Source organism: Cydia strobilella, chromosome Z (genome assembly GCF_947568885.1).
Source record: "Cydia strobilella chromosome Z, ilCydStro3.1, whole genome shotgun sequence".
Taxonomy (NCBI): Eukaryota; Metazoa; Arthropoda; class Insecta; order Lepidoptera; family Tortricidae; genus Cydia; species Cydia strobilella.
Genome location: NC_086068.1, coordinates 21,363,671 through 21,377,185, shown reverse-complemented (window position 1 = coordinate 21,377,185; position 13,515 = coordinate 21,363,671). Strand labels below are relative to the sequence as shown.

The 13,515-nt window shown below is 38.1% G+C and overlaps 1 protein-coding gene across 2 annotated transcripts in view; it reads right to left on the bottom strand.

Moving 5' to 3' along the window:
- Positions 1 to 13,515, bottom strand: part of LOC134754438 (ADP-ribosylation factor-like protein 5B) — a 64,353-nt gene that overhangs the window by 43,627 nt on the left and 7,211 nt on the right. For both annotated transcript variants that reach the window (XM_063690766.1, XM_063690765.1), the window contains exon 3: positions 12,298 to 12,423. In XM_063690766.1, the coding sequence (XP_063546836.1) occupies positions 12,298 to 12,423 (126 nt within the window). The remainder of the gene's footprint in view (positions 1 to 12,297; positions 12,424 to 13,515) is intronic.

Here is a 13,515-nt window from a genome sequence, read left to right as displayed (position 1 = left end):
TCTTCTTTCGGCACAATCAAACTTTATTGAGTTCACAATTCACAGGGCGGCACTGATGTCCATGGAGTACTTTTTCACATGATTTTGAGTTTATTTAGATGAGCCAATTTTTTAGGCTCGCGCGCGGTGATAGGTTTAGGTGGCACTGGCGGTTGAATGCGGGGAGTGGGGGGACAGGAATGTATGTTGCCAGGTATAAATATATAATAGGTGCGTTCGAGTGGTGTGTATGAGATAATAAAAATAAACTTAAAATTAATTAGAAAAATGTATGAAATATTCACAATGGCGTTGCCAGATCCCCAATCTCCCGAATATCTCAAATCTTTCTTCAACTACTATGGTGTTTCTCGTGTCCGTCAACTTCGCTCTACTGGCAACCTTTCTGTCCATACCATCTCACCGAACAGGTTTCATGTCCTATTCTTTCTCTAATCAGGCAGCTCGCCTTTGGAATAGTCTCCCTGTTAAAATTAGACAAGTGTCCGAATAGATTTGCATTTAAAAAATCCTTACGTGAGTACTTTGCTGGCAGAACGATGAATTCTTAGTGTTTCTGTTTTGAAAGTTTCATCTGATATCTTATGTATTTGTATGTATGTATATGAATATTATATATACAGATATATGTATGTATGTCTATGCCTATGCATTATTTAATATATGTAATCACTATGTTGCACCGCCTACAAATTCTCTGCTTTGCCCGAAGGTTGACTGGTAGAGAATGCCTCATAGCATTAAGTCCGCCTTTTGTACGATTGTATTTTCTTTTGTGCAATAAAGATTAAATAAATAAATACGATGTCAATAATAGCATGGTTACGAAAAAGATGTCAATATGGTAATGGTCGTCAAACTATGGGGAGGTACCTCCACCTTACAGAAAACCGCAGCCAAATAACACTAGACCCTACTAATAGTGTTGTGTTCCTGCCGGTAATACTATAATACTATATATATATATATATTTAATACTACGTCGGTGGCAAACAAGCATACGGCCCGCCTGGTGTTAAGCAGTCTCCATAGCCTATGTACGCCTGCAACTCCAGAGGAGTTACATGCGCGTTGCCTACCCTAACACTCCTCTCCCTCGAGCTCTGGCAACCTTATATATATATATATATATATATATATATATATATATATATATATAAACTATGAAAACGGATTATATCGCGTATATTGAATTTATAATACATCCCGACGTTTCGAACCCTTTACAGCGTTCGTGGTCAACGGGTGACTGAGGAACGTCGGGATGTATTATAAATTCAATATACGCGATATAATCCGTTTTCATAGTTTTATTTCATGAGTAACTATCGCGGTAACCAAAGACTATAAATAAATATATATAGTACAATGCATTACAATATAAGAATAGGTAAGCAATATCATATCATATAATTAATTAAATCTATTGATAATATTAGGCGTCATTTCCATATATTCTTTTACAGAATATAATGGATTATCCAATAAAAAGGATCTCAATTGGCGTTGAAATGCTTCGTCAGATGGTTCTGTTCGCAACGTTGTAGGTAGACGCTCATAAAACGTTGGCCCTATCACCCTCGGATTTTTGACTGAAAGTGCCATGCGACGCGGCACTGTGCGTAGTCTCCCTGATCGGAGTTGTTTACCCGTAACCTCGATACATTTGAACTTATGTAAATTATTTCTCACAAACATTATTATTTGGAATATGTGTAGGGAGGTGTGTCAGGATGCCATTTTGTTTAAAAAGTTCTTTACACGGATGTCAGGCTTGGACTTCGGCCAGTAATCGAATCGCTCGCTTCTGGAGTATTAAAACTCGCTTTGCATCGGTAGAATGTAAAGTCATTAGTTATATGTTATGAATGTTATGATGTTACATTTTCAATTTCGTAGACAATGAAAGCAACGATAAGTTCAGCAGGTAAATTCTAGAATAAATTCATAGAATAACTAGCGACCCGCCCCGGCTTCGCACGGGTAAACCTTAACAAATAAATTATACACCCAAACCTTCCTCAAGAAACACTATTGATAGGTGAAAACCGCATGAAAATCCGTTCAGTAATTTTTGAGTTTATCGCGAACATACAAACAGACAGACGCGTCAGGGGACTTTATTTTATAAGATGTAGTGATAAAAAAACATGTTCGTATAAAGGACGTCATCGCTATACAAATACTTACAGTGATACATTGTTGATAGCGGCAAGACGTAGTGCACATGTATTTCTGTTTACTTTACTTTATCTCGTATCACAAGGTCGCTAAATACCTGCCTTATCGCTATCAACTACTATTTTAAATTGACAACAAAGACAATTTTTTCATTATATAGGTATTAATTTTATTTATTCCTGGTTCCTGCAGCGACCTAGGATTTTACATTTTATTTTCCGTTCCTTCTAATTAACAAGGTCAAGTTATTACTTAAAATAAAATATACTATACGTCAACAAATTAATAAAACCGGCCAAGTGCGAGTCGGACTCGCGCACCGAGGGTTCCGTACTGTTTAGTATTTGTTGTTATAGCGGCAACAGAAATACATCATCTGTGAAAATTTCAACTGTCTAGCTATCACGGTTCATGAGATACAGCTTGGTGACAGACAAACAGACGGCCAGATGGACAGCGAAGTCTTAGTAATAGGGTCCCGTTTTTACCCTTTGGGTACGGAACCCTAAAAACAGTCCCAATATATGGATTATTGTCGTAAAGAGTTTTCACAATTTCACCTTCCCATACAAATGGAGTTCCCGTTCTCATTTTAAAACTACTTTTTAGATTGTAATGAATCTTTGCATATAAGTATACGTTAAAATCTAGTTGATTGTTGTACACCTAGTCCTAGAGACACCTTTTATTAAGGCGCTCCGCGCAGTTTTTGGCCAAAAACTGTTATCTTATCTTATCTTATAGTTTCGGGGGCCCTTACGGATACACTTCGACCCATAGGGATCTTTTGTGCAGTTACCCCCTAGGAAAGATCCGTCCGCTACTCAAGAGCCTTCCCCACCCTCTCCATATGCCGGATGATGGACCCCATGGGTAGCTTTTTGAATTCCTTTGGTACCAGGTAGCCCGTTCCAAAGTCCTTCATTCTTTGTCTGGCGAGGGCGTGACATTCACACATAAGGTGTTCTATTGTCTCTTCCTCTTCGCCACACATACGACAATCGGTGTTGTCAGCGTGCCCCATCTTGGCCAGGATTCCCTTGACCCCGTAATGGCCAGTAAACACCCCCGTTATTATTTGGAGTTGCCGTTTGCTAAGTTTCCAAAGCTTTTTGCTCCAACCAGAGTCTACCCCTTGTATAAAGAGCTTTGAGTGCTTTAGACCCGTCAGACTGTCCCATTCTTCCTGGTGTTTGGTCTTAGTAAGGTCTTTGATAGCCGTTGTGATGGTTCCCTGTGAGAGCCCCACGAATGGTTCCGGACCTATAAGGTTGTTTGCAGATCCGGCTCTGGCAAGTTCATCTGCATTTTCATTGCCCATGAATCCCTCGTGCCCTGGGATCCACACCAGTTGCACTTTGTTTTGCCTTCCAAGCTTGTTCAGAGCTTGGATGCCATTGTATACCAGTCTAGAGTCCACTCTAGGCGCCTTAAGCGCTTTGAGTGCAGCTTGACTGTCGCTGAGAATATAGATATTCTTCCCTTGGGTTTGCCTAACTATATTCTCATGTGCACAGGCAATTATAGCGTATGTCTCGGCTTGGAAGACAGTGGCGTAATTGCCCATGCTTATGCTACTACTAAAGTCATTTGCATAAATGCCTGCCCCAGTACCAGAATCTGTCTTGGACCCGTCTGTGTACCATATGATGTCATTTTCATCAGACATTGGTGCTTCAAGACCTTCGGTCCATTCAGCCCTTGTTGGAACTTTAACATTACAATTCTTACGGAACACAAACTTGGGTTGCATCTTATCGCAGCCCATATTCGTAATCCTTTTCATGAAATTGTCACATTCCATGTTTGTGTGTTTAGTCTTTGGCTTGTTATCGCTCCAGAGGCCTGTCAAAGCCAGCCTGTGTAACGATTTCCGCGCCTCAGATTGTATCACTAGGTGCAGCGGCGGGAGGTCTAGTAGTACCTCCATCGCCGCTGTTGGCGTCGTTCTAAACGCGCCAGTAATAGCCATGCACGCCGTTCTTTGTATTTTCGTAAGGGCATCCCTGCATGTGCTCTTTAGTGTCCTTGGCCACCATGCCAGGCATCCGTACAGAATGATAGGTCTTACCATCATGGTATAGATCCATCTCAGTACCTTTGGGTTTAAACCCCACGTTTTGCCATATGCCGTTCTACACATTCCAAACACCCTCAGTGCCTTGGTTATGGTAGTTTCGACATGCTTTTTCCAGTTCAGTTCTTTATCTAGTGTTAAACCTAGATATTTCACTTCATCGGACATTTCCAGAACCCTTCCATAAAGCTTCAGCTGTTTCATGCCGTTAAGGGTCTTTTTCCTGGTAAACGGTACTACTACTGTTTTGCCAGGATTGATGGAGAGCTGATGATGGTTGCACCACCTCTCCACTTGCTTCAGTGCTGTATTCATGATTTCCGATACCGTTCCCGGGAATTTCCCGTTTACAAGAATCACTAAATCATCTGCATACCCTACCGTGTATATTGGGCCTTTGTTTAGTTCTTCCAGCAGTGAGTTCACTACCAGGCTCCAGAGAGTCGGTGAAAGAACCCCCCCCTGTGGGCAACCCTTCGTGGCCGTGGCTAATATTTCATCTCCCATGAGGGTGGACTTTATTAGTCGGCTATTTAGCATAGTACCAATCCATCTACAGATTGTCGGTTCTATGCCATGTTTAGATGCTGCAGTGTTGATTGCCTGATACGTGGTGCGGTCAAATGCCCCCTCCACGTCTAGAAAAGTGGCTAGGCATAGTTCCTTGTTCTCTATCGCCTGCTCTGCTTTGGTTGTCACCAGGTGCAGTGCCGTTTCAGTCGATTTACCCGGCTGGTACGCACATTGCAATTGGTGCAGTGGATGTCTCTTAAGAGGACCATCCCTTATATGTCTGTCTACCAGTTTCTCCAATGTTTTGAGGAAAAATGATGACAGACTTATCGGCCTGTACGATTTGGCTTCTGTGTAATCTGCTTTGCCTGGTTTAGGCAGGTATGTTACTTTTACCATCCTCCACACACGTGGCACGTGTCCGAAAGCTATGCACGCTCTGTACAGTCTACCTAAGTGTGGTATTAGTACATTGGCGCCCTCTTGTAGTAGTATGGGGTAGATTCCATCTGGCCCCGGGGCTTTGTATGGCTGAAATGTTGATAGTGCCCATTGTATCTTATCGTGATCTACTACCTTTTTAGACGTGTCCCAGTTGTACCTGGTAGTGCTAGTGGGTTGTTCCACCACACTAGTTACTATATCGTCCGTTACGCTCTGGTGTATTATCGAGCCTGGGAAGTGTGTGTTACACATGACTTTTAGGGTTTCTAACCCCGTTTCAGTCATTCCTCCATCACTTCTTCTAACTGAAGTGAGCGGAACTGACTTCGTTGTGGCTAGCGCTTTTGTAAGTCTCATGCCTTCCGGTATGGACCTGATTTGATCGCAATGGTTCATCCATGCCTTCCTTTTTGCTTTCCTCACCGCTTTGCTGTATTCAGTGAGTTTCTGCGCATAATGCTGAAAGTCCTTAGTCCTTTTAGCATCGTTGAAGACAGCCCTGGTTTCCTTCCGGAGTTTTGCGATCTCCGGGTTCCACCAGGGCACCTTCTTCGCCAGGATTTTCTTTTCCGGGCAGTTGTTTGCCCAGGCTGTATAGACAGCTTGTACCATTCGGTCTGATTCAAGTTCTATATCACTGATAGAGTTTAGCTTGCCTTTAAGGTCTCCCAGTTCCGCCTTCAAGTCGCTTTTGAACGCTAACCAGTCGGTGTTTCTGGGATTCCGTTTGCGTATAATTTCTAATTGAATTTTAGTCTTATACCTAAAGCATATGTATCTATGGTCCGATAAAGAAATCTCCCCAGAGACATGCCATGAGCTAATCTTACTACTCGCGTTGTTGGACGCTAGCGTTATATCAATACTGTTACTTTTTAGAGCTTATAACTTCTAAATGAGTCAACAAAAAATTATGAAAAAAATATATATGCATTTTCACTCTATGCATAACAATTGTAACATTTGACTTTTTGCCTGAAATTTGTAGTTTCACCGAAATAGTTATTTGTGCAACAAGAGAGGAAAGTTGGTTTTTCTTGCGAGTGTTTATTTTGAGTCCCGAGAAAGCGAAAGATTCTAGGGTAGAATCTTGAGCGTAGCGAGGGACTCAAAAACACGAGATGTAAAATAACTTTGCTCTCGTGTTGCACACATAATTTTTCACCTCAGTAGTGAGAACATATTAAAGGTTAAAATGTATTTCGAATTACACAGAATAAACAGAAAAAAAAAGTATTATAATATGTACGATACGATAAGATACGATACGAGACGAAACCGGACCGGACCGTACCGTACCATAAAAAAAATGTAATAAAAGTATGAAGTTCATGGCCTTCACTAAATTAAAAAGCTACATTGTTTCACTCCCTGGAGTGAGGAAAGTCGCACTTTCCTCACTCCTGGGAGTGACGAAAGTAGGCTTGTTCGAGCTGCTGAGGTGAAAAAAAAATAACACGACAGGCCGTTTTGCGGCTAACTTTACTTATAACTACTAAACGGCTTAATCGATTAAAATTATTTTTAAACTAACAAAAATGTTTTAACAGGTTCTACAAATGCAACATAGCTTTTGTTAATAAAAAAATATTTTCTTAAGAAATCGTACGCTTTTTCCACATTTCATGCGTATGCAGCCTGAAACCTGAAAATGGCGTGGCCGGCAGTCGTGTGCCAGCTTTGAGACGAGGAGGCTGTGTCGCTCGTCGCTCCGTGCCTTCCTTGCACTATGTTCGCTTATGCACAAGCAAAGTTCTATAATATCGGAGTTATTGTGGCCAAAGAATAAATAACTGCAGAGCGCTGATTTCGTTGCGACGCGCATTTGCGAGCACAACACGGTATTTTGCGGTCTATTACAATGAATGTAATGATAATATCCGTGTATATTATACTATAATATACGTATGTTTGAGAAAAGTTCATTTGAAATAAATAAATAAATGTTTTCTAACCGACATAATTATGATGTCATTCAAGTTTTAAATAATGTTCCATTCCATCTCGAAACAATAAATAATTGATTTAACATAAGCTACCTATTACCTATTACGTTGTATGATGTATGTATATTATCTGTTAAAAAAAATTGTTTTTGTAGTTTAAAAATAATTTTAATCGATTAAGAACTAGCAAAACGGCCTATCGTATTTTTATTTACGGAAAAACTTACTATTAGGCTCGTCACAGACGGAGCGATAATCTGTCGCGCATGTAAAGCGCCAAGTCGAGCTAAAACAAAGAGGCACGGCCGTACCATCCTTTTCTCAAAGCCACTCAGGCCATTTTCAACGTCCTGTAATTTTGTGTTAGCTAAAGCTAGAACCCTGAATTTAGTGCATAATATGGCTTAGATATATCCCCAAGAACATTCCATTTAAGACGATAGTCGCTGATGTGTCCTTGAGCGTCTCAGCGTCTCTGTACCCGCACCCCGCTCACTGCGATCGTACGTGAATTTACCACAACGAGGTTCAAAGAATAATCTACAGCCCAGAGGCGCGCGGTTGGCGCTATACTCGTATTTGTGTATCTTTTGCAGATATTTTGTCGTTTGAGTATGAGTAGATGATGCGTTTAGTGGAGGTGGTAAATTATAATAAAAATATATTCCCTTATGCATTATACTTTGCAAGCCTCAATTAGTTAATTTGTGTTTTATCTGTTTCTTACAAATATATACCTAAGTCAATTCGACTGATAGTTTAGATGCTAATGTTTATAAAATCGTCAGCCGGTTGTATTTCGGTGGAAGGACAGCTGGTCACATGAACATGTAAAAAAAAATCATTTCAGTCATCGCATCCCATTTCATTATACTTTGTCAGATGGTAGTTTAGAAATTAGATGGTATGAGTACGAGTACCTATAGTGTGGGATGGGTATGAGCTTTGAGAAAAGTGGTAGCTGGCGTACAAGAAGTAGTACCCGAAAACAAGGACTGCCTACAAAAAGAGATGAGATCCCATCAAAAACATTACATGTAAAAGATGCAAGTCTCGCAACTAAATTCTTCAACTACAAAAAAGTTTTGAGATGTAATGTGAAACCAAGTCGGTATTTTAGTCAGTGCCAGGGGGTGTTAAAACATTGTATTTACAGAACTCTTAAAACATTTTTTAGTTTAAAGATAATTTTAATCGAATTGCCGTTTAGTAGAAATAGGCAAGAATACCTAGTAGCAAAACGGCATGTAGTAGTGTTTTTTACGAAAAAAGTATAAGTCACAGGAAAAAATTAGTTCCGACTATAACTAATAGTTTGAAATTGATTACCTATTTTATTTATCAACCAACTACTCGAAAAAAACAATAGTTTAATAGTAAGGTAACGATTCTAAAAATGTAGTACTTAGTTTACAAGTTAACTATTAATGGCATTATATTAATATATTTTTCTTATAATTTTCAAAGGACAAAATAGCTGGCAGTCGAAAGATATACAAATACGAGTATAGCGCCATCGGCGCGCCTCTGGGCTGTCTTATTATATTCTTTGAACCTCGTTGGCGTGCCGCGAGTCAAAATTCACGTACGATCGCAGTGAGCGGAGTGCGGGGTGAAGCGGGTACATTTGCCCAGACGCTCAAGGCCAAATCAGCGAGAATCGTCTTAAGCTGTTAGACAATGGTAGTAGGTATTAGTTTTGGCGCGTGGTGTAATCCGCTACTTTGATGCAGTGCTGACGGTACCAATTTTTTCAAGAATCAAAAGTAAAGGTGGCAGTGTCTATTTCAAAGCATTAGACAGCTTTGTTTAAAGGTTAAACATATGAAAAGCATAATGCACCAACCATGCAATTTTATGCCATTAAAACAAAAAAATCAAATATCATAATTATAATTTTGTAAATTCTATGTTGGTGGCAAAACATTTTCCCTTCCCTTTTAAAGAGTAGGATATACTTACACGTTATGTTTTTGTTTAAAATTCTTAATTATTAATTGTCCTAACACTCCTAACCTCCTAAGACTAGTTACTTTCGGTTGTCCGCATCACCCCTTACGCCCTCGATCGCTGTTTCATATTAGTTTTTCTGTCAAAAACTATTCCAGGCATACCTTTTTCGGACGACTTCCTAGTTACTATAATAAACATCTATCCGAAATAGATTGCTTTCAAAATTCGTTGGCTAGTCAAAAAATATAGTTAGACGTAAGATGTTTTAGTACCTAAGTACAGATAGCAGTTCTTAATTTATCTGATATATAGATATGCATTAGTTATAATTTTAGTTAAGAGGCCGGTGTCGATTTTAGTCGCAAAAATGTAAAATTGATAGATTTAGTCCGCGAAATTTTACACCTTTTGTTACCTAATTGAAATAACAAGTACTGGTTTCTATTAGCACGTCTTCTTATCTTACTTTTTATCAGATCAATTTTTTGAAAACAGACTCGCTAAATTAGTAATGTTTGCTTTTCTGATGGACGTTTAGGTAAACGCGCGTAAAGCACTGATTTTGTCGCTCTTATTTGTAAATTTCGTAAAGTTTGGACTGCTAAACATGGTAATTTTGTATTACACATATCCTGTACTTGACGTTTATCAGACTACATTTTTATTATTATGACTTTGAAGTAGTGTAAATGAAAGTTAGACGAAATCAATTTTCTTCAGAAATTACTTCAAAACAAGTGACAATTTCTCTAAAAATCGACTTAATTTCAACGTAATTTTGATACTTAAACAATCTACAACATTTGCTGAAACTATTCTTATACATCAATTTGTATAATTTACCACCATGATTTTTTGATGAATTTTTAAAAACTTTCTCTTCATGCATTACCGGTGACGCACGCTCGCGACATCATTATTAAAAGGCAAGATGAGAAGACGTGCTAATAGAAATCAATACTTGTTATTTAGATATTACGTAACAAAACGTGTATAATTTCAACGACTATCAATTTTACATTTTTGCTCCAAAATCGACTACGGCCTCTTAACATAATTTATGATATATATAATTTTTTGTATTTTTCTTTTGTTGCGGTACATCTTTTGTATTGCATTTTTGATATGTTTATATGAATCGTATGGTTTCTGAATAAATGAAAAAAAAATGTTAATTAATTTTGAATTTTTGACTAAAGTTATAGCCAGGTCATATTTTTGATAAAATCGATTTCGACTGGCAAATCATGTTACTTTTTGGCAACCGGGTTTTTTAACCTAATTTGACTCCGCTGAATCCGACTTTGCCGGTTGCCCGATCGAAATCTGGACCGGAAGTGAGATATTCAAAATGGTGGCCATTTATTACCGACCCTAATGAGTTCCTTGTATGGAGACCCATATTTTTTTTAAATCTTTTTTTATTATAATGATTGCAGAAAATAGCAGTTATAATAACACGTATTTTCTGAAAGTTTGGAGTACCCATCTGCTATGGTTCCAAATATACAGCCCTTTAAAGATTAAACAAATCTTCTTCTATACAAGGAATCTGCATAAAATTGCCTACAAGAAAGATTCTGTACAATTTTTCGCTAGGATCAATATTCAGAGAGATATTAACGCGGGAAAGTTAATTATAATCAATTCTAAGGTCCCTTTTTTTCAGGTTTTCGTAAATAACTCGTAAACTGTCGCGCACAGTAAAAAATATTCTTCTATATAAGTAATCTGCATAAAATAGCCTACAAGAAAGATTCCGTACAATTTTTCGATAGGATCAATATTCAGAGAGATATTGACGCTAGAAAGTTAATTATAATCAATTCTAAGGTCCCTTTTTTAGGTTTTTGTAAATAACTCGTAGTGTGGCGCATAGCAAAAAATATTCTTCTACATAAGTAATCTGCATAAAATTGCCTACAAGAAAGATTCCTTACAATTTTTCGATTGAATCAATATTCAGAGAGATATTAACACGGGAAAGTTAATTATAATCAATTCTTTGGTTCCTTTTTTGGTTTTCGTAAATAACTTGTAAACGGCGGCCAATAGCAAAAAAAGTTATGTAACTTTAATAATCTACACAAAATTTTAGTAGAGAATTTACAATCCCGATTATTTGCTTAATAAAACGATAAATTTATTTAATATTCGTACCTATTCTCATATTTCTCATACTAGACGCTTTTTTTCACCAAAAAAGTCTTACTCCGCGCACATGGATTAAAGGTTTCAAATGCGTGCTAAAAGATTTAACCATTGAATAAATATTTAAATAAACAAATATATTAAAAAAAAAAGGATAACTAAAACCCTTCGAGTGAGTTTTGTAACATAACGAGGCCTTACAACTGGGAATTCGTATTGCGGTGCGCCGCTGGCCGCTGACGATGATATTTTCCACATTTAAAGGACTGTATATTTAGAACCATGCCAAATAGATACTCAAAATTTTCAGAATATACGTGTTATTTCAACTGTTATTCCTTGCAATAAAAATTAGCAAAAAAAAATATTAAAATAAATATAGGTCTTCATATAAGGAACTCATTAGGGTCGCTATGTAGGGCAATAATGGGCGCTATCTTGAATATCTCACTTCCGGTCAAGATTTCGATCTTGCTACCGGCTAATTCGGATTCAGCGGGGTCAAATTAGGTAAAAAAATCCGGTTGTCAAAAAGTAACATGATTTGCCAGTCGGATCAAGAAGGAGAGCGATTTTGAATTTTTTTGTCTAGACCAAAGAGTAAAGTAAGTATGGTCTAATAATAATAATAATAATCTTTTATATGCATATTATAAAAAACCTAACGTAAGAAAAATAATAAATAAAGAGAATAATAATAATAAGTGTATATTTGCAAACATAATAATTTCCTCCTCCCTCGCAGCGTAAATATTTGCTCCACGAAGGGGGCTTCGTCTACTATTATAATAGTGGCTAAGACTAGCCTTTGTAAAGCTAACCTAGGTTGGTTCGTTGTATAGTTACATTATACTATGTCTGTCAGAACAAAACAGAAGGTGCACTGAGTCTCGGTCCCCGACACGAATACACGCCAGTTGTTTCGTTCCTGCGCAATCTCCGGCCAGTCTGCTTTTGGATTTTGTAAAAAATATTTCGCAACCCGCTGTGGACATACATCACTAGGGGAGGCCGCAACGGTGTGTACGGTACCTGTTTGTTGGCGTAGACGAGTAGACACGCGCGGCCGAGCTCCTCGTGCGCCAGCATGCGGTGCAGCTCCTCGCGGCTGATGCCCAGCCGCTGCCGGTCCGTCGAGTCGATCACCATTATCACGAACTGTGCACACAACATATATATGTTAACGGCACCAAACATACGACATTAAGAAAAAAAATTGAGTATTTTTGATATTTCACTGATACCATGTAAAATTTCTACCGCTTTGCGCGTTAAAAGTCAGTCCTATAATTGTATTGGTCTTTTATTACTATATAAACATACTGCAATTGGTTTCAAAACATAATTAACAAGTTAAACCTATGTTTTTTTCTACAGTATGGTATGGCGCCATTTCCTTTATAACTGCTTTATAGTAAAATTTTGGCAGTGTTTAAAAACTGAGGTTAAAACATATTTTAAGAGATTTTTGGTTTACGTTTCATTAGGAGGACATAGAGATTAGGTTTTTACTATAGTTTGGCAACAGTCACTTGTCACTGGAGCATAGGTAGCGAGAACAGTAATGTAAGTATTTTTCTTACAATAATTGTACTCGAAAAGTGTACCTAGCTGTATACTTTATAATTTTACTAACAGAATTGGCTCGCAAGACTGTACTACGTAAACATACTGTTAGATTTCACATCACTGGACATACATACATACATACATAGTTGTACACAGACCAAAGGGCCGTAGCGTACCCTCTCTGTCGCACTTGTAAATTCGTACGTAAGTGGGACAGGGAGGTAACACGTCGAACGTGGTTCGCGGTAGGCCCTCAGGAACCTTTTATCTAAAAATTAAAACAATTGCAAAACCATAACGTCAGGATTTTAATTTCAGGAAAAAAGTCAAATTAAAGTTATTAAAAAACCCAACTGGGGCAAGGGCTTGGAAGCAATTTTATTGTGATACATTTTTAGGGTTCCGTACCTCAAAAGGAAAAAACGGAACCCTTATAGGATCACTCGTGCGTCTGTCTGTCCGTCTGTTAAAGCCTATTTTCTCCGAAACTACTGGACCAATTAAGTTGAAATTTGGTATACATATCTAAGTTTGTGACCCAAAGCCGGACATGTAACGTAAACAAATGAATTTTAAACATCGGGCCCACTTTTGGGGGGTAAATTAAAAAATTTAAAAATAAGGTTTTTTAAACTATATCGTGTTACATATCAAATGAAAGAGCTCATTGTTTGAATCTCA